The sequence below is a fragment of the Pan paniscus genome, chromosome 6, assembly GCF_029289425.2.
Source record: "Pan paniscus chromosome 6, NHGRI_mPanPan1-v2.0_pri, whole genome shotgun sequence".
Lineage (NCBI taxonomy): Eukaryota > Metazoa > Chordata > Mammalia > Primates > Hominidae > Pan > Pan paniscus.
The window spans coordinates 186715907-186737744 of NC_073255.2; the positions used below are offsets into that span (position 1 = coordinate 186715907).

At 45.9% G+C, this 21838-nt stretch overlaps 1 protein-coding gene across 1 annotated transcript in view; it reads right to left on the reverse strand.

Annotated features, from left to right (window-relative positions):
* Positions 1 to 21838, reverse strand: part of ACTR3C (actin related protein 3C) — a 326821-nt gene that overhangs the window by 270873 nt on the left and 34110 nt on the right. The window contains exons 5-7 of the mRNA XM_034965220.3: positions 20147 to 20290; positions 17054 to 17227; positions 15444 to 15536 (exon numbers count right to left, since the gene is read on the reverse strand). Coding sequence (XP_034821111.2) covers positions 15444 to 15536; positions 17054 to 17227; positions 20147 to 20290 — 411 coding nt within the window. The remainder of the gene's footprint in view (positions 1 to 15443; positions 15537 to 17053; positions 17228 to 20146; positions 20291 to 21838) is intronic.

A 21838-nucleotide genomic window follows, 5' to 3' on the forward strand; every position in this document is an offset into this window, starting at 1 on the left:
ACAGGCCCAGGGAAGGCAGGACGGCGACAAGCACAGTGGGTTCTCTTGTTTGGCCCTCTCCGCCCTGGGCCATGCAGAGGCTGGAGCAGGGCCAGGTCTACACCCCGTCTGTCCACTCCTCCCTGAAGCCGCCACTACACACAGCGCTCGGTAAGCAGGGGCCCTCCACAGGCATCGTGGAATGAACGAGGAGCATTTCATTTGCTCTACCCTCTGGAATAAAGGGGGTCAGTAAGGGAAAAAAGACTCCAGCAAGTAACTCAAGAACCAGAAACAATAACTGACAATTTCTGATTAAGTCCTTGGACTCTGGTAACCTCCTAATGTTTCTCCCTAGTGCGCGGGTTCTCAATCAGGGACAATTGTGCCTCCAGGGGACATTAAGCAACATCTGGAGATGATTTTGATTGTCAGGACTGGGTGGGGGTGGGAAGGTGCTACTGGCACTTTGTGGGTAGAGGCCAGAGATGCTGCTAAACATCCTACAATGGAAATGTCAACAGCACCAAGGCTAAGAAACCCTGCCCTAGTTAGCGCTGAGCAGTAAAACCAAAGGTGCCTGTACACCAGCAAAGAGGGCCACTGGGGAAGTGGTGTACCACTCTGCAGCTAATCCGGGATGTGCAGGAGTCCCAAAAGGCAGCGGCTGCTCAGGGCAAAAAAGCAAAGGAAACCAGGCAAAATCCCTGGGAACTTTAAAAATAGAAAAGTCAATCGGCTAGAGGCCGCAGCGGGTGAGGAATCTGCTGCCCTGGCCTGGATGTGGAGCGCGATTCCAGAATATCACTTGAAGTCATTTCATGGAATACAATCACAGTGCTTACGCACTGCCTGACACAGCTGAAGGCAATTCCACACACCAACTCCTTTCACCTCGCCAATAATGGGATAAAGCAGGTACTATTCCCATCCCCATTCTGCCGAGAAGGACGCTGAGGCACAGTGAGATCAAGTAACCTGCCAAAGTCACACAACTGAACAAGCAGTAGGCAGGGCAGAACACACACCTGGCAGTCTAGAAGCTCTCGGTCACGTGGCATCCACACCTGCAGACCTCATGCTCACCACCATGCAGGATCCACGCACTCAACACACATGGGCGCCACCCCCCGCCCTGCAGCCCATGTGCTCAGCACAGCACTCTAACCACCAGTCCACACTGCCTCCCTTCCTGTGACACAGAATTCGGACCCCACCTTGTATAGAGCAATTTGTAAAGTAGCTCTCCCTGTGCTGAGCTGAAATCTGCTACCCACCTGGCCCTGGTTTCTCTCTTTCCTTGGCAGTGCTCACCGTCTAGCTGCCCATCACATGTCCCAAGACAGCCTCATGCTCCCTGCCAGGTCACAAGTCAAACAATGCTACTTCCCTCAACCATTTCTCACAGGCCATCTTTTCAGGAACTCTTGCTGTTCTGGGGACGCTCCTCTGGATATACTTCAAAATCCAACAACAACCCTCTTATAATGTGGACTCCCCTCCACAGCAGAACACAACACCATCAACACAGCATGTCTCCCCAGGACAAATAGAAAGACTCTGAAGCAGTGAGGTGGAACCCTGCCCTTGAGGGCCAATCAACGTCAAATGACTTGCCATCTCCTAATAGAGCAAAAAGTGGTCAGTGGCTCTAAAAACCTCTACATCTGACACAGTGGGAAATGGAAGAAGCATGACTACTTTTTAAATTATTATTATACTTTAAGTTCTGGGGTACATGTGCAGAACGTGCAGGTTTGTTACACAGGTATACACATGCCACGGTGGTTTGCTGCACCCATCAACCCGTCATCTACATCTCTCCAAATGCTGTCCCTCCCCTAACAGGCCCACCAACAGGCCCGGGTGTGTGCTGTTCTCCTCCCTGTGTCCATGTCTTCTCATTGTTCAACTCCCACTTACGAGTGAGAACATGCAGTGTTTGGTTTTCTGTTGCTGTGTTAGTTTGCTGAGAATGATGGTTTCCAGCTTCATCCATGTCCCTGCAAAGGACATGAACTCATCCTTTTTTATGGCTTCATAGTATTCCATGGTGTATATGTGCCACATTTTGTTTATCCAGTCTATCAGTGATAGGCATTTGGGTTGGTTCCCAGTCTTTGCTATTATGAACAGTGCTGCAATAAACATACGTGTGCATGTGTCTTTATAGCAGAATGATTTATAGTCCTTTGGGTATATACCCAGTAATGGGATTGCTGGGTCAACTGGTATTTCTGGTTCTAGATCCTTAGTCCCTTTGGAGGAAAAGAAATGAACCCATTCTTACCACCAACGACCATGTTGCACATGACAAACAGAAAATCAAAAATTAAGTGTTACAGTAACTGAAACCAAGGAAAACCTTTCTTGTCTTAACACTCAACTACAAAAGCATACCTCCCCCCTCGCCCAGATGAAATGGAAAAAGTTTAATGGAAGGGTTATTTCCATTCTAAAAGTTACTTTATACAAGGAAAAGGAAAAAGCCCTAGACCCAACTTCACAGGCTTCACAGCCCCTCACACTGTCAGCATCCCTTTCCTGCTGCTTGAAAACATAAGAAATAAATGAGAGAGCAAACCACAACAAAGTCGGTCCAAAGCCTCTCAGCCACGCCGACGACAAACCATTTCTCAGTGTGACAGGTACTGTTATTACCAACACACAATCCAATATTCTCTGAGAAAATGACATGGTTGAGAGTCTGCCTCTCATTCCTAAAATGTATTCAGCAGGAGTCTTGATGGGAGATTAAACACAAGGAGACGTCCCCCAAGCAGCTGAGGGGCGGGATCAGGAGAGAACAGACTGTCCCCACTTATTTTCTTAGTACCCCTTCTCTAACTTTAGCTAGCTTGCTTGCATCAAAGTAAAACTGGTTTTCTAACTAGTCTTTTATGAGGATTAAAACGTTGTCTGAGCTTATTATTTTTCAACTCAAGTGACTATCCAGAACTACTATGATGGCTTAAATGTGGCTTACAGGCGTCACTTGCTTTGGTTTCTTAACGCCTATGCTTGTTTCACCTTCAGAGTGAGGAAAAAGCAGAAAAAAAGAGAAACGTGAAATTACCAATAAATGTATTCTTTCCATCTCATCTCAAAGTAAAGCAACAGCGCTTACTCTAATAATTCTGTACCTCAGAAATATACACATTTAGCCTAATAGTGTCTTTTTTGTGTGTTTTTTTGGTTTTTTGTTTTTTTTTTTTGAGACAAGGTCTCACTCTGTCACCCAGGCGGGACTGCAGTGGTGCAATCCTAACTCCCTGTAGCCTCCACCTCCCAGGCTCAAGCAATCCTGCTGCCTCAGTCTCCCAAGTAGCTGAGACTACAGGTGCATCCACCACATCCAGCTAATTTTTTTAATTTTTCTTTTGTAGAGATGGGGTCTTGCTATGTCAACCAGGCTGGTTTCCAGCTCCTGGTCTTAAACAATCCTCCTTCCTCAGCCCCCTAAAGTGCTGGGATTACACACATGAGCCATGAAGGCCGGCCTGCATTCTTAATCAATTTCCACAAGGAAGAGTAAGTAAACATTTTTCTAAGAAATAAAGAAAAGATGTCATAAATAATAACATTTTAACATTTTAAAATAAAATCCCTTTACTTACAGAAAAGCAGCAGATTATCCCACACAACAGTCTGAAAGAAAGCTCTCATCAGCGAATCTAGCACAGACAAAACATTTTAAAATGCCCTATTCATCTAATACTGTTTTCAAAGTAACGACAGAAATAGCATACATGACTGCTTTATTTCACTGCTTATAGAGCACAGACCAACCTTTTTTTTTTTTTGAAATAGGGTGTCCCTTTGTCGCTAAGGCTGGAGCGCAGTGGTGCAATCACAGCTCACTGCAGCCTCGACCTTCTGGGCTCAAGGGATCCTCCCACCTCAGCCTCCCAAGTAGCTGGGACCACAGGTGCGTTCCACCACAGCTGGCTAATTTTTTTGATAGATGGGGTCTCCCTGTGTTGCCCAGGCTGGTCTCAAACTCCTGGGCTCAAGCAATTCTGCCTTGGCCTCCCGAAGTGATGGGATTACAGAGGCGTGAGCCCCTGCACCCAGCTTAACATGACTTCCTAAAATCAGATTCTGAACTCAAGGTTTGTTTACTTTCGCAGTTTAACAAATATTTACTGAGCATAACTTTTGAAATACTTCTTTCAGTAAGATTATAGAGTTGGTCTTCAAATCTAAAGTCAAACCCCCCAGACAGCAGACAAAGGCCCCTCAGGTCTCACCCCAACCTGTACCCCCGCCCTCCGGCCTCCACATCTCTGTGGTCTTGCAGACTCTGAGCATCTCTGAGGGATGTCTCTAGTGCCTGGAAAGCCCTCGCTCACCACCTCACCAGCCTGGCAACCCCTCCTTCCCTGACTCCTCTGTGAGGGCGCAAACCCCCCAGGCCCCATAGCCTGCCGTGCATCTCGTTCACCAGGTCAGCAGCATTTACTGAGCACCTCGCATGGGCCAGGAGTGTTCTAAGCACCACGGGTCAGCAATGAATCTGACATATCAAAATGGTCGCCCTCTTGAGATGTGTTTCGGGTAGGGAGACAGAACTATTAAGTATAAATAACTAAAATATATAGCAAATTAGGAGATGAATGTTATGGAGAAAAAAATAAAGCAAAGCTGGGCAAAATGACGTGGGAAAAAGCGCGAGGTGCAGTCTAGAGCAGGGTGGTCAGGACGCCTCACTAGAAGACGGCATTTATTGCACTTCGCCCATAATGTGTTTGTTACCAACTGAAGGTTTGAGGAAACGGCACCAAGCAGGTCTGTCAGCGCCATTTTCCCAAAAGCACACGCTCACTTCGTGTCTCTGTATCAGCATATTTTAGCAATAACATATTTTTTAAATGAAGGTATGTACACTGGTTTTTTAGACATAATGCTATTATACACTTAAACCATAATATAGTGCAAACATAGCCTTCATGTGCACCAGGAAACCAAAAAATGTGTGTGGCTCACTTCATTCCACCATTCACTTCACTGGGATGGTCCGAAACTGAACCCACAAAATCTCCAAGTTATGCCTGTAGTAATATCTATCACATATCAAGCACTACACTTCAGCCTGTGTAAGGGTGACCTAATAATTCCATGAGACGCTTACGCCTGGCCCATCCTGCACCTGAGGACGCAGGGGCTGGGGAATGAGTGCAGTCACGATGCTAGGAAGCGGCTCAGCCCACGTGGAGACCCACGCGGCTTGGCCCTGACGCCTATACTCTTAACCACGACAAACTAAAAATAATACTGCTCAAACGCTTCCCACAAAAGCCAAAATCCAATATGATCGATTCTAAAAAAAAACACTTAATTCAGAAAACAAAGTGATCCCTTATCACTTTTGATACAGTGTGAGAAATCAGCAGATCTCCTGGATGACGTTCTGGCGGTCAGCAGTCTTCTGGACACTTTCCGGACACCAGCCCACAGTCATTCCCTCCCACGGCCCACTCAGAACTGCAACTGGAAATCCAAACGCATTCAAAAACTGGCTAAGCCAGGTCAGCATTTTAGCCAGAAAGTATCTGCTTCGCTCAAGCCAGCAGATTCTCAAATCACAATCATTTGACTCAAAAAGCACCATTAGTTACAGACTCCTGTGTATGCCAGATTATGCCAGAAAAGCATACATGTCCTGGTAATGCAATAAATCTTGACCTAAGCTAGAAGAGTGTCAAAAACCTAAATACAGAAAAAAGAGTTGGTATCGAAACAGACACAGCATGGAGCATCAGGCCTCATTACAAATCATGTTTTTAAAGAATTTCAGTCGCTTAAGAAAGGGCTCACAACATAATGCTGTTAATACATAGCATATGAAACATAAATACAGCAGGACATATCTATCCACCTATTTACAGTTCATGAAAATAAAAGGGAAAGATGAAGTAATAACATAAACAGCGACAACCGGGCGCAGTGGCTCACACTTGTAATCCCAGCACTTCGGGAGGCTGAGGCAGGCAGATCACCTGAGGTCAGGAGTTCGAGACCAGCCTAGCCAACATGGCGAAACCCCGTCTCTACTAAAAATACAAAAATCAGCCAGGCGTGGTGGCGGGCACCTGTAATCCCAGCTACTTCGGAGGCTGAGGCTGGAGAATTGCTTGAATCCAGGAGGCAGAGGTTGCAGTCACTGGAGATTACACCACTGCACTCCAGGCTGGGTGACAAGAGTGAAAACTCTGTCTCAAAAAAAAAAAAACAAAAACAGCGACTACAAAGGAGTAACTTCTCCTTTGTAAAAGTGTTTTTTACATCTCAAATTTTCTAAATTGAACATGAATTTTAGATTGGAAATCATGCACTCTGCTCATCTGTAGAGTCTAAGTTCTCTTCGGTGAACCTCTGACCACCCTCCGCCCTTCAACCCCGTCTCACGGCACACCTTGCTTCCCACCCGGGGTCAGCCACCGTCTATTTACTCAGTTCACTATATCGACTGAATTTCTCAATAGCCCGCAACCTTACCTTGCTGGATAAATGTATATTTCATGATGCCAAATAAAAATCTCCATTTTAAACCACCTCTGCAGATGGAAAGGCCCTGTCTTTATGCTGGTAAAAGAATGTCACAGCACATACCATTATAAACGCCACACATAACCCATTCATCTCCTGAAATTTATGTCAGAAAGATTGGAAATAAAATCTATATTAACAGCAAGTGCTTAATATCAAATGCGGTATTAAAAATAACAAAAATTTTCATTCCTGTAATACTAAGAGGCTCTCTTCTTAACTCCATTTAACAGACACACAGTGCCTCCTATCAGCCATCCTCTGTAACTGCAGGTGCAAGGTAAAGAACCGCTCACAGACAAGCCTTCCCCTCTCCCTGCTATTTACATGCCAAACACCACCACAGGTTAAGAGGACAGCCCTATTAGAAGCCCCTGCTCTTTCTATATTGTGTTCTTGAAAAGTTTTACTTCCTTAGGAACTGGAGCTTTTTACTGCTGAACTGAACCCAGAGATTGCAATCCCAGCGAAGTCTGAACAAATCTATGTCTAAAATACGGGCTGTTATGATACCCAACGGTGTCCTAGGAGAAATCCAAGCCAATCTCCAGGTCCAGCCCTCAACGGCCGCCTGATGGGAAGGGACATAACAATTAATGGCAAATTTCTTACAAGGATTACCCACACGTCTTCTTTCCTCTAACCACCTCCTCTTCCGCCTGCAACTGCTGTGATTTGGCCTCTGCCCAGCTTCTCTCACAAGGCTGCTCACCCCTGTGTGGTGAACCCAAGGGCTACCTCTTGACCCTCATCCTGTGTGACCTCTCAGTGCCACTTAACAGGGTCCCCTGGCTTCTAGAGTTTTCTTTCTCTTCTCAGGCGACTCCTTCTTGACTTCTGTGACAGTTAATTTTGTGTGTCAACTTGGCCAGGGCACAGCACCCAGTGATTTAACCAGACACTAACCGAGGTGTTGCTATGAGGGTGTTTTGTGGATGTGGTCAACATTAAGGAAAGATGACCCTCTATAATGTGGTTGGGCCTCATCCAGTCAGCTGAAGGTCTCAAGAACAAAAACTGAGATTTCCTCGAGAAGGAATTCATTTCCCCGAGAAGGAATTCTGCCTGAGTTTCCAGCCTGCCAGCCTTCCTACAAATTTTGGACTTGCCAGCCTGAAAGCAAGCCAATTCCTTACATTTTATAGATAATGTAGAGATAGAGATAGTGGCCAGGTGTGGTGGCTCACATCTGTAATTCCAGCACTTTGGGAGGCTCGAGCCCAGGAGTTCGAGACCAGCTTGGTCAACACAGCAAGACCCCATCTCTTAAAAGAAAAAGAAATCGTGAGATACCCGCTATTGGTTCTGTTTCTAAAGAGCCCTGACTAACAATCTCTCTGCCCTTCTTTCTCTGCTCATCCTTAAAAGCCTGACCTTTCTGCTGGTTCAGGCTAAGGCCGTCTTGTCCTCACCTGCTACTCTCCCTTGGTGACATCCATTTGCAGACCTTTTATTTCTGTGAGCACACCTTTGGTCCTCAAATCTCTATGTCTGGCCCGGACCTGCAAAGCCTCCAACCTACAAATGCAACTCAACATCTCCACCAAACTAGACCTAGTCTTCCGCTGCCTCAGAAGGGTGCCCCGCTCCTGTATCTCCTGTCAGTAAATGACCCCCCACCCTCCTAGATAAGCAGCAAGAACCCTGAACCTTTTCCTCCCACTTGTCAAGCTCTCACCTATGCTCTGGAGCCTCTCTCCTCTCCCGGCTTCCTCCATGAGCCACCTACAGCCACTTCCCAATACGGGCACTGTCCTGCCTCTGCGTGGTTCTACAGTGGCCTTCCTAAATCCAGACTCCATCTCCAATCCACATCCCCTGGTGCAGCCCAAGCACTTTTCTAGAACTTAAGTTGGGTCACATTACACTCCTGCAGAAAATCATCAACGCCCTCAGGATAAAATCTAACTCCATGCGAGGCCCCTCCAGGTGGATATGCCTGTCTTTCCTCGGAGCCCCAGTTGGTAATGTTGGCCCCTGTGCCTTCCCCATAAGCCCTGTGTAATCTGGCCCCAAGCACATCCCAGGCTTCACACTCCCCATTCCCACGTTCAAACATGAGGTCCAGGGAGGCTAAATTCCCTCCAGACCCACAGGATCGCGCTACTCTCCTTCACCCTAGTGCTGCACACAGATCCTGCTGCTGGAAAACCCTTCCCCTCCCATGCTGCATTCCCTGCACTGACCAGGTCACACCAGCCTTCCCTCCGACCTGAGTTGATCTGAGTCGTCCTGTAGGACGGCCGTCAGCCACATATGGCCATTTTAACTCACAATAGTTAAAGTTTAAAAGGCTGTTCCTCAGCTGCACCAGTCACATTTCAGGGGCTCAGTGGCCACCCTGGGCAGCACAGAGACAGACACTGCCATCACCTCCGAGCACCACTGGAGAGCACGGACCCGGATCCTCACACTCCTGTCCACACGGAGGCCCACCCCGGGCTCTTGCGGCTCTCCCAGCACAGCCCTGACATGCCCTGGCTGCTCAGCGCCCGCGGTGGGACCTGGCGCTCTGCAGGTGCTCACTGACATTACTCGATGTTGCCACAGTGGCAGAGCTCCGCCATCCACATCTCCACCGGCCTCCCACGGCAACAGGTGTCTTAATGTTCTTGTGAGCTGGGCAAGTCAATGTCCAATTTCCAGTTGTTAACATCAGCCTTCCCTTCCCACTAAGACAAAATCATGCCATTTGGGGATTTATCAACAGGAAGCATCAAATAGAAGTTATGAGGGATATTAGTGTGGAACTGGGGCTAAAAGAGCAGAGCTCTGGAACCTTCTCTGCCCACTAGCCTGACCAAACCAGGCAGCTACCTTTTTATCTGTTCACATATTATACTTCAACCAGGACTTCATCTGAATAAAATACCTATTTGAAAAGACGAAAAAACCAATGATATGTATTTTTTTCTGATTTTCTCTCTTCAAATATTAAAGGTATTTAAACATACTCTTAAACATTAAAAATTAAAAATAGAGCCGGCACAGTGGTTCACGCCTATAATCCCAGTGCTTTGGGGCTGAGGCAGGATGATCACTTAAGGCCAGGCATTTAAGACCAGCCTGGGCAAGAGAGCAAGACCTCAACTCTACAAAAAAAAATTTTTAATTAGCTGCAAGTGGTCGCCCACACCTGTAGTTCCAGCTACTTGAGGGGCTGAGGTGGGAGGACTGCTTGAGCCCAGGAGGTCGAGGCTGCAGTGAGCTGTGATCACACCACTGCACTTCAGCGTGGGTGACTGCAGTGAACTGTGATCACACCACTGCACTTCAGCGTGGGTGACTGCAGTGAGCTGTGATCACACCACTGCATTTCAGCGTGGGTGACTGCAGTGAGCTGTGATCACACCACTGCACTTCAGCGTGGGTGACTGCAGTGAGCTGTGATCACACCACTGCACTTCAGCGTGGGTGACTGCAGTGAGCTGTGATCACACCACTGCACTTCAGCGTGGGCGACAGAGCAAGGCTCTGTCTCTCAATAGTAAGTATTTATTTATTTTATATCTATAACTCATTTACCCTGCAACATGCTTCTCTAGTTTAAAATGCATTCACATAATTATATATATTCAATTCAAGCAATTTGTTACAGAAAAATCAATCCCTTTGCTATAGCAGGATGTATTTACATCTGCTTCACAAACTTCATGAAGAGTTTTTAACAACTCCCAACCCACTGCTGGACCCAGACTACTGGAGCAGGCTAAAGATATTTTATTGCTGGCCCCACCCTCCCTCCTAGGTTTGTTTCCCACTACCTTCCCCACCACCGTAGGCTCTGGTCAAAACAGGCACTGCAAGCATCTGCCCACTCTCCTTCTATCTGCGCTCATTATCTTCCCTCCACCTGGCCTGTCCACCCACCCCCAGCTCTGCAGGCCAAGCTCTCAGACTCAGCTCAGATGGCAGCTTCTCAAAGCCTTTCTTGATCCCCTCTAATTAAATGCAATCTGCCCCTTCTCTCAATTACCATAATTTGCATGATTCACTTTAATGACATTTAGCTTGTAGTGGTTCCCATTAGAGTTATTTCCGTATTTTTAGCTTTTTTATAAGCTCTTGAAGGCAAGAACCAAATCATCTCGTACATACTTAAATCCCCTAATTTAACAATAGTGTCTTGTACCTAGTAGGTACTCAAGTACCTCCTGAATAGAACTGAGAAGTAGAAAGACATCCATTACATTACAAAGCAATTCAAATTGGCTTCCCCCTCAAGTAAAGCGTGCAAGTTACTAAACACTGGCTGATCCAAGAGTGGGCTGGCGCTGATGGCGGTTCTCAAGTTAGAAGCACATTAGAGTCACCTGGGAAGCTTTTACAATCCAGGTGTCCAGGCTCCACCCAGCCCAAGCCCAATTACATCAGAATCTCCCAGGGTGGGACCCAGACTCCGGTCCATTTTACAGCTCCTGGATGAAGCCCACGGTGGGCCCAGGCTGATTTTCACCTGCTCTCACACGGAGGCTTCCCCGCAGGCCCCACCCCTGTCATTCCTGGAGGCGGAACACATAAAGCAGATGTGTAAATACCCTTCTCATCTACACATCAGACGGAAATAAAAATCAGACAGATGATGGCTACTTTCATCTAAAAAAACTGTTTTGCTTGTTTAAAGATTCTGAATTTTTAGTCAAACTCACAGAAGCAGAGAGTGGAATGGTAGTTACCAGGTGCTGCGGAGTGGGGAGATGTTAGTCAAAGGGAACAAACTTGCAGTCAGAAGATGGGCAAGCTCTGAAGGCCTAATTCCAGCACGGTGAGTACAGTTAGGAAGAGGGTACGGTGTAGTGGAAATCTGCTGAGAGAGGAATCTTACATATTCTCACTGCACACATTGAAAAAGGTAGCTGTGTGAGGTGATGGGTGTCTTCATTAGCTTGATTGTGGTAAGCATTCCACGATGTACATACCTGTATCAAATCATCACACTGTGCACCTTAAATATGCACAATTTTCCTGCTCTTGATGTGTGTGTATATATATATATACACACACACACACAATTTTTACTTGTCAATATACCTCAAAAATATACCTATTAAGTACTCATAAAAATTAAAAATTATATTTCAATAAAGCTAGGAGAAAAAAGCCCCACTGGCCCAGACGAGCGCCTCAAGACGCAGGTGTGGCAGAGGGAGAGAGATGACCTCTTCTGAAGCCAAAAGCACATCTTCAGGGCACCCACTCTGTTGGTCTATGTGGCTAGCACAGCTGACCAAATGAGGCTGTGGAACCAGTGAAAGCACACAGGTAGCCGAGGTCAGGAATCGGCACCATCACTCCTGGAGAGAGGGCGTCTTACCTGGCAAGAGTGGCCCAGCAGGTTGGAAGCACTGCATAGTGAACCAAGAGGAAAGGCACACCCCTAAGACACAGGAATGAGCGGCCGTCCAGAGAAAGGCGACTGCGTGCTCTACAGAAGGATTTGCAGCATGTCTTCTAACCAGAACAGTGTTTTAGAATTATTTTTAAAAACCCACAGACCTACTGATCTGTGCACTTGCTAACACAGACGATTCGGGGCATGCTCTCCACCGCACTAAGGAGCAGGAGTTACAGAAGGGAGCGTAGCAGGGAGTGCACCGAGCAGGAGCGAACCTCGTCAGTGCAGCTTCACTGCTCAGACACTGCTTCTGGAGGGACCCTCCTCCATCCCACACAGTGAGAGTCCATCTGGGAGGGCTGACGGCTTCCAGAAACCAAGTCAGCAGGAGCCCTAGAGTAGTGTGTGACTCTACCCTGGGCTGTGAGCAGAGCTCAGCAGTGACTCTTCCACAGTCTTTCCTAAAGGCAGCACTGACTTGCTGAGGAACTAGCAAAGGCCACGCCTCAACATGCACCGCCTGAGGAGGGTCCGCAGATAATTGTCACAGGCCAACCCGGACAGTATTAGAATGAGGCTTTCATAAGTAACTCCTCACATGTCTACAACAGGCTCTCTCCTGCTTTTGTAAATAAAACTTTATAGGAACCCAGCCACTCCTAGTCGTTCAACACGGTCTTCGGCTGCTCTGGCAGAACTGAATAAATGCAGCACAGACCATACAGCCTGCAGAGCCAAAATGATTCACCATCTGGCCCTTTACAGAAAAAGTTGGCCAACTCCCGGTCTCATATCACCATGGGGAAAAAAACACTACAGCAGCTGTTACCTGGCTGGCTAACGCACAGAAACGGGCGTTCTTAGGCCTCAATATTAAACTTCAACTTAGTCATCAAGCCCCATACTTTGGAAAGAAGTCCCTTTCTTCGTGGCTACAGGAGAGGCAGTGGTGCCCACCAAACATTCTATCACCCTCCCGCTTCCAGTGCCCGGTGGAGGCTGGCCCACGTGACGGCCCGTGGAGGAGGGGTGGAATGGCGCACCAGCTGTCTCCTCCCCGGCAGCGGGGACCTGAGGCGATGTGTTCCAGAAGGGCAGCCACAACACGGTGGTGGAGCCTACTGCCGACCACACCAGACGTGAACCACATGCAAAGAAATAAACCTTTGCTGCTAAACACTGAGATTTTGGATTAATTTTTATCGTAACATATTCTGGTCTACTCTAACTTAGGTGGCAAAGGAGGTGACCTCCTTTGTGTCTCTCCTTTCCCACAACCGGGTATAGAGTTCAGCTATGTGACAAACGAGAAAGCATGGCCAGCCCCAGGACATTCAATCCTTCCACCTCTCAATCCTATGTGAATTCTCTATCACTTGCAAGGCACTCATAACACTGGAGAGGTCCTGTTCGAAAAAACCAAGATGGCTGAGGGAAGACAGGATTTATTCTGCACAAACTTGACAGCCAGGGCCAAGCTGCACCCTTCTGAAAGCCACAGAGAAGAAATGATTATCCTAGTGACAAAGTGGTCAGGGACAGGGTTTCCCTCTTTGAAGAAGAATCTTGCTGGCTATGGTGGCATGTTCCTGTAGCTACTTGGGAGACTGAAGCAGGAGGATAGCTTGAGCCCGAGAGGTCGAGGCTGCAGTGAGCTGTGATCACGCCACTGCACTCCAGCACGGGCAACAAAAAGAAGAATCCTCTTCCCTCCGCATTTTACATAATTTTCAGTGTGATACGGTGGGAAAAGCATGAGTTTTCAAAGATGCGGGAAACGGGCTTAAAAGCCAACCGTGCCACTTGGCAGCCGCATGATCTCACCTAGCACATAACCCAGGCGCCTTTCGCCACCTTTTCCCAACTCTGGGGCTCAGTGTCATTATCTACTAAATAAGGGGCTCCATCTACATGGTCTCCAAGACCATCTCTGCTCCAAAACTTCTATAAAGTCCAGGGAGCTAAACTGTCAAACAAGAAAATTCCCACCCCGTGAGGAGCAATCTGTAACTGCTGGCAGTTTCCTCTGCTTTATGATGGGATTAAGATTGAACAGTGTTCCCTGCTGCTGCTTTCACTGATGAGGAGACACAGCTCATGTCAGGCGGGATTGAAGTGGGAAGGACATGACCTGCTATCTTTCTTCATTTTCATACTCCAGTCTCTTTAGTTTCCCTTTCTTTGTACTTTGTATTAGACAAGTGTTTAAGAATATGCAGCAAAAACTGAACTGTAATTTGTTTACACTCACAGTTATCTAAACAGAAAAAAATTTTAATTATAAAAAAATCTTAACAGTAAAATTTCAAACAACTTTAAAACACAAAATGGAGAAAGTAAAAGTTATCCATCATTCCACCCCAAAGATATTTTATTTACTTTAAGAGTTTAGCATACATAATTCAAAAAATACGCAAACTATATATTTTATATAAAATGAAATATATGTAAATTTTGCAAGTTCCTTTTTCACTTCATATATACTATAGCTATCTTTTCATCTGAATTTATATTGATTTACCTCATTCTTTTTAAAAGCTACATAGTATTCCACGGCACAGGTGACGCAATGCTGAGTGCTGTCAGTTGAGCCTGATTCTCTTCTCTGTACAATTCAGCGACCTGAGTCTGAGTAAGGCGAGTGAGTCATGCCACTGAGCTGACAGCGCGACTCACTCAAGCAAAGACTGATTAAAGGTGCAGGAAGGCTAATTGCCCATCACCTCCTGCTCACCATCTCGGGTTGTCAGTAGGATTTCTTTTTACTCAATAATCATATAGACTAGATTTTCCTCATTCCAGGTTTCAAAATTCCCTGAAATCTAAGAATTTTGAAAAAAATCATAATAATACATGAGCATATTCTATCTGACTGTCCCATTTTGGGCTCTAACTTCTACGTGATGACACCACATTGGCACCAAACCCAAATATGCATGAAACGAAACCAACGGAATTCACGGAAAGCATGGGGGAGGGCACCGCTCTTACTTTCCATCGATATTTGTGGCTAAAACTGTCCACCTTAAAATATATCTTGTCAGATAATAATAAAATATATTTACAATACTGAAATACTTCCAGTTGGCCGGGCATGGTGGCTCATGTCTGTAATCCCAGCACTTTGGGAGGCCAAGGCGGGTGGATTGCCTGAGCTCAGGAGTTCGAGACCAGCCTGGGCAACATGGTGAAACACTGTCTCTACTGAAATACAAAAAAAAAAATTCGCTGGGTGTGGTGGCATGCACCTGTAGTCCCAGCTACTCAGGAGGCTGAGGCAGGAGAATTGCTTGAACTCAGGAGGCGGAGGTTATAGTGAGCTGAGATCGCACCACTGCACTCCAGCCCGGGTGACAGAGCAAGAGTCCGTCTCCAAAATAAAATAAAATAAAATAAAAATTCTAGTTAACTGAGTCATATTTCCATTTTCTCTTACAATTATATTGTCTTTAACAAATCCTATGAAACAGAAGGTGAAACAGGGATATTTACTAGTAATAGACAGTAATACCGTCTTCTAAGAATTATGGGCCTTTAATTGTGGAATGAAATCAAAGTACCTTACCCAGGCAGCTCATACCTTATACAGCGGGCGCCGCACATCGATGGAGCAGTTCTGTATTACTTCATCAACAACATCTGAGATGGACTCCATAAAGTCTGGGTTGGCAAACTGAATTGTGTATCAATATAAAAGAAACATTACACATTTCTCTCAAATAGAACAACATGCACACTTCTTTAAAGTAACTTTAACAAATATACAATTTATTATAACTTAAAAGAATTCACATTGGAATGAAGGATATGTCAAATGAATCCCATGTGACTACGTGTGCGTGGGGCGGTGATGACACATTTCTCCTCATGAGGTAAAATGTATGGATTTAGTGAAGAAAAAATACCAACAACATCACAGACAGACCACCCCCACCCCATGAATACACAGTGATTCAGTCTACTAAGAGCAGTGGAGAGTATGTGCACGATCTACGTGACACGCAGTGAGAAACATGACTTTGACATATCATTTGACAATATTCGTATTATGAGAAAATTAGGATATAAGGAAAAAGAAACAGGTTCAATGAAAGATTAATTAAACCTGGTCTAGAAGATTCAGGGAAGTGTTTTGTTTAATGAGAAGGGTTTGTTTAACATGAAACAATCCACATGATAATCATGTTATTGAATAAACAGCCATAGATTCAATTCCATAAGTTAAGTAAGCTAAAGTATAACGAATTCAACTCAATTACATTTCATTTGAAATATTTTAAAAATCAAAGTAAGCTTGAATGTGCACTCTCAGAGGAAGGAGGAGGATATTCAGTTGCTCACCAGCTGTTCACTGGACATTTGACTGTTCTATGTCCATTTCAAATCAACACTATTAAAAGTGAGCATTCACTAGATTATCATTGTTATTATTTTATTCTTCAGATTACTAGCGAGGAACACATTCTATGCTATTTCTCTGTACAAAATAGTCATATACACATCTAAAAACAAACAGCAGTTTGTAACCCACCTACTGAATATAAACTGAATTAGCCAGGAATATATACCAAAATATAAATAAAATGCATTATATGTAAATCTTAAAATGTGCCTCTTAATTACTGCTTTCTGCAAAAGTACTAATAATTCCTTATGACTACTAGTTAAAATGATGACATTTCTAATTCTTAAGATTATCTAAATAATAGAAATGCTGGCCTTAGACAGAAGCTTTACCTAACTTGCAGCAGGGAACAGAGCAGGACCAACTGTCCAGGGTTAAAATTAGAAGTTAGGAAGGGCAATCACCAAAGACAGAGAGGTTACATATTATCCCACTCTTATGCACAGGCAACCTCCACACAGGCCTTGAGAGTAGCTACTTGTAACGCTAGCATGTGACCACCCACAACCCTTGGAGATTACTTTTAATTCTATTGTCATCTATTGCTCCTAAAAGTCTTCCTATTTGTGGTATAACCCATCCTTAACTATTAAAACAGATAACCAGCTCTACGGAGAGGCAAACTGAACAATCTGTCAAGCAGACAAACTGCACCGGGGATGCAGAGAGACCGAATGCCGGCCACCCTGCTCACAGGCCCTTCGCTGGGAACTGCTCTTTCTGCACTCTGGGTGGCAGTATCGCTCCATCCCACACTTGAGCACACAAAAAAAGAAACATCTCACCTCCGGGTGAAAGAATATTTCAGGTCCCAGGAATCTTTCGTAACCAACGTCTATAACAAACTTCTTCTGGTTGATCGCATTGATACCCGTGTACTGTTTGATCCACTTCCGGGGATCCACATCATACTTGGCAAATTCCTTGACTATATCGGGGCAAATGTAACAGTATTTCTCCTGCATACACACACAAAGATGTTGCCAGGCATTAACAACTGCCCAGTGTCTCTGCCCTCAGACAAATAACCAGGAAGCCCATGCAGCAAACACACCCTGGGATCAGAAACGCCCCCACCGTAACTCTAGTGTGGATATGCATCAAGCCTCACATTCCATCGTCTTTCATGTTAGACATGGTTACACTTGGAATTCGGACAGGTAAGTCTGCTTTCTCTGCAACTCAGCTATTAATCTCAGCCTTGGTCTATCCAATTCTATCGCTATCATATCTGAAATGATGTCTACAGGTGTCTAGAAAGCACCTCGTCTTGCCTTGTTCCTCTCAGATGCCTCCTATGGCCTGCTCTGGCACCTCACTGTGGTCCACACTGGACCAGCGGACTCGTGCTGCGAGCTCAACTACCGAGTGCGGCACTGTCTACACCCTAAACCTGACTGCACCGGCTTCTCTGGGTCCCATTTGGGTCCCAGCATGCCACAAGCCGGGTGGCCACTGTCAACCTGCTGGTTGTTAATCTGGTGTGGAGCTGGCCACAGCACTGTCATCAGCTCCACTGACACCATCTCTTTGCCTAGAGACAGTGTACCTTGTTGACTGCGTATTCTAAGTCCCTCAATCAACACAGATTTATTGTCTAGGCACTTGGGATACACAAGGTAGCGAAACACACAGATCCCTGCCAAGATTACACTCTAGCTGGGAGTCAGAAAACAATAAGCAACCATAATAAGTAAATGACATGGTAGGTTATAAAGTGATAGGTCCCGGGGAAGAAAGGAAAAGCAGAGTCAGGTGGGAGGACTGAAGCCACCAGGCTGCTGCTGCTGCTGCTGCTGCTGCTGCTGCTGCGAGAGAAGTCGCTAACGATTCCCACCCTGCACCAACAGGCAGCCTGAGGGATGCGAAGTGTTTCCTGGGTATCTGGTAAGATGAATGTTCTTGGACACCTTTGTGTTGATATGTGTCCTTAGAGCTGGCCTCAGCATAGCAGCAGGTGACCCCCAGATACTTGCTGCCTACGGGAAGCACGAGGTGGGCCGCCCAGCTGGCGCTGAGCACACCGTGGAAGGAATGGCTCTCTCAAGGACCTCCAAAGACGTTCTCGTGGTATTAAGTTTAAAGTTTCTTAGCATCCCTGAAACATATTCTAATGCCATCTTCTGGGTATCTTGGATATACTCTAGCGGAATTTTAAGAAGACTGACAGGCAAGAAGTGTTAAACAACCCTGTGTTCTTTGATGACACAGAGAAACAGGGTCAGCTGATTACAACCTCAAATCTACCAAGACTGGAGACAAAGGCATTCAGTTCTCCTCACAGGCCTGGTCAACATCCTGCAGCATCTCAGCTTACTTAACTCAAATGCTTCCTAGGAAATGTTTCCATTGAGTTGGGTGCAGAGTAACAGGCTTAACCTTAAGGTTCAGGATTCATGCTGCAAGGGTGGTGTGCTCACGTTACACACTCCCTCAGGCCTGTTCACGACCACAGAAGGCCATGGCAGTAAGGGGAAGCAAGGGGAGCTCTAAACCACACCTTTCAGGATCTGTTCCTTCAAAGAGAGAAGTGAGGTGAGAACTAACAGGGCTACCCCACACAGCAGGGCCAGGGCGCTGATTCGGAGGCTATGAACAGTCTCTTTTACTCCCAGCCTTCACTGGGGGGAGACACACAGTCACATCGAGCACATCAGCCCAGATTTCAGGGTCCAAATTGGAACCCCAACAGCCCGTGAGGAGAGTTGAAGGCCCAGCATGAGGGTCAGGAAAGCCCCTCCTTGGCAGTGCTGCTCAGCAATCCTGGCGGAAATAGGGAGGACTCAGACTCACTGGAGTGGACCCTGGGCGTCAATAACAAAAGGCTCAATGCTTTTTTTTTTTTTTCTTTTTTGAAATAGAGACGAGATCTCGCTATATCACCTGGGCTAGTTTCGAAACCTGGCCTCAAGCAATGCTCCAGCCTCAGCCTCCCAAAGCCCTAGGATTATAGATGTGAGCCACTATGAAGGGGCTCAATTCTGACTTACATTTCTAACAGATTTGGAGTGGCAAGGGAGCTTGGATCAAATAGTCAAATATTCTTCCATGGAGGAAAGGCAAAGAAAGGAGAAGGTAACCCCTTAGGAAATATTTTAGTCTAAAAAAGAATGTCTAATGATACCTCAGGAAACCTTCCCCTGAGATGGAAGGGACCACGTCTTCCCCACATCACCATTTCAGCGCTGAGAGCCCCCTTCCCAGGAATCTCTGGTCCCAGGTAAAGCAGGGCAGGTCATACCCAACTGCAGAGCCTGCCTCATGCCAGTGCCTCCTGACCTAAAAACACCTCGGGAATCATCTCTGGTGCTTCCTTTCCTTCAGCCAGCCTCAGTTACGAGGTGCTGAGAAGGGAGGAAGGCAGTGAGGAGAAGGGTGGGTGTCAGGCTCACCCCCATGAAGCTCCGCTACACTCAGAAACTGTGCCATAAAGGAAGAAGATGGCTTATGGCCACACGTCACAGCCACACCTGTGTGTGAATTTTGTGCAATAGCTCTGGATCCTAGGTTGGCAGTGTTCTGCTGCTGTGGTCGCCTCCTGATTCTACAGCGAAGCATGGAGGTAGTATGGAAGGAGCGCTCTGGTAGATGAGGCTCCAGCAGTGAGGCTCCAGCTGAACAATGCTGCCTCTGCACGCTGGTACGCTGCACCAGCTACCAAGCTGTTCTCAGTGACAGCTGGAACCTCAGAGCATCTAGTTTGGAAGAGGTTAAGCTTTACATCTTCAGCCCACTTAAGGGGTAAAACAAATCAAGCCCCACACTCATGGGAAGGGGAGAGGATGGAAAGGAGGAGCAGGGATGATGGCACCAAGGGGAAGTGTCCAGAACACCATCTCTCTCACCCCCAAACCGGCCGGTTTCCCACCTGTTTTTACCTTAATGGCTTTTGCGGTCTCCAGTGACTGCTCAGGAGGGATTCCCACCTCCCTCTCCCTTAGCAGCTGTTGAATGAAATACGTAATATCTCTACCTGCAATCGGGATGTGTTTGATGCAGCTTCCAATTACATAACCTTCTGCCTAGGGAAGAAGAGGAGGCAGAACAGCTGTGTTAGTGATTTCGTGGTGGAGAGCAGCCTGGACTCACGAGGTTTCCTGCCTCAGCCTCCCTGTCTGCCCCTCACGGCACTGACAAGCATTGACAGAATCCCCACCCTCTGCAAGCTCAGTACAGAAGGTCTTTCAAAAGGACTGCATAAGCAATTCCATTAATATTCAAAATTCCAGATTATTCCAATAACCTGACACTCTCCAAAAGCAACCAAAATGATTTCATTAGGAATATGAAAAGAAAAACCACATAAGATAGTTCATTTCCAAAAAGAAATGCTGTCTGTAAGAACACTAAACCCGATAGGTTCTTTCCCTAACAAAAAGGAAGAAGTTTTATTTATAAATTGTTAAGCCAACTATAAATCTACTTACGTTTAAAAGTCAGCAATTTGGTTAATACACAGGGCTTAGATTCTAACAACCTGGACTCAAATCCCAGCTCCACATTTGCAAGTTTCACATGCTTCAGCCTCAGCGCGTTTGTCCATCGTATGAGGCAAACAATACCCTGCTGGGGCCAATAATACAGTTCAGATGAAACTGCGTGTGTCGAGCACACAGCACTGGTTTTGGGGGCCGGGAGCCTCTCATTCCACTGCCTCCCTAAGCCAGTGAAGGCATGTCTGTGAGGGGCCAGGAAAGGAGGGTGACCACGACCTGGGCCGATCAATGGCAGGGCCAGTGTCAAGTGTCCACATGCCCACAGCAATGATGGGCCCAAAGCTCCCTCATCAGCCTTCCTGTGGGCACAGACCTGCCACAGGAGCCACAGGCTTGGACACACATCCAGCTTGCTCTCCAGGAGATGAGCAGGATGCTGACCATCAGAGTGGACAACGCCCACCGCTGGATCATCCGGTAAAGACACTCAGGTTTCACGTTACAGCACATCACAGCTTCTGTGCCACAATCCCCAAGTGAGACAGAAGGGAACAGAAGTGAAATGCTGACTTCATTTTACAGATGTATTCATTCTAATAGCTGCATCTAGTCACCAGTAAAGTTGCAAGAACAACTTACTGAATTCCTCCTATGGTTTCTTTCTGATATACCTAACTTCTAGAAGCAAAAAAAGATTTAGCCTTTCTGCAGAGTCCAAGTATTTGTAAAGTATTTTAAGATGGAGATAAAAGTACAAATTACTAAAACTCAACTTAAACCCATAAAAATAATATTAGCTTTCTAACACATAAACTATTCACAATTACTATATTCTATGCATTACACGTAATATTTTCTAAAATACTGTTAAATAAATATCAGCTCATGACAGTGGTAAAAATATTAAAACAAGATACATGTCCAACAACAGAAAAATAAATTATGTACTTCTTAAATGTATTTTCACAGAATATTTAACCACAAGAGAAAAAAACTAGGGTTAAATTAATACGCAAAATATAACCTTAGGATTGTATTATATGTAGAATCCCAAACCAGACATCAGACATTCCAATTGTGTTTAAAGTGTGTGTGTGTGTGCACGCATGCGTGCGCACACGTGTCTTAGAAAAA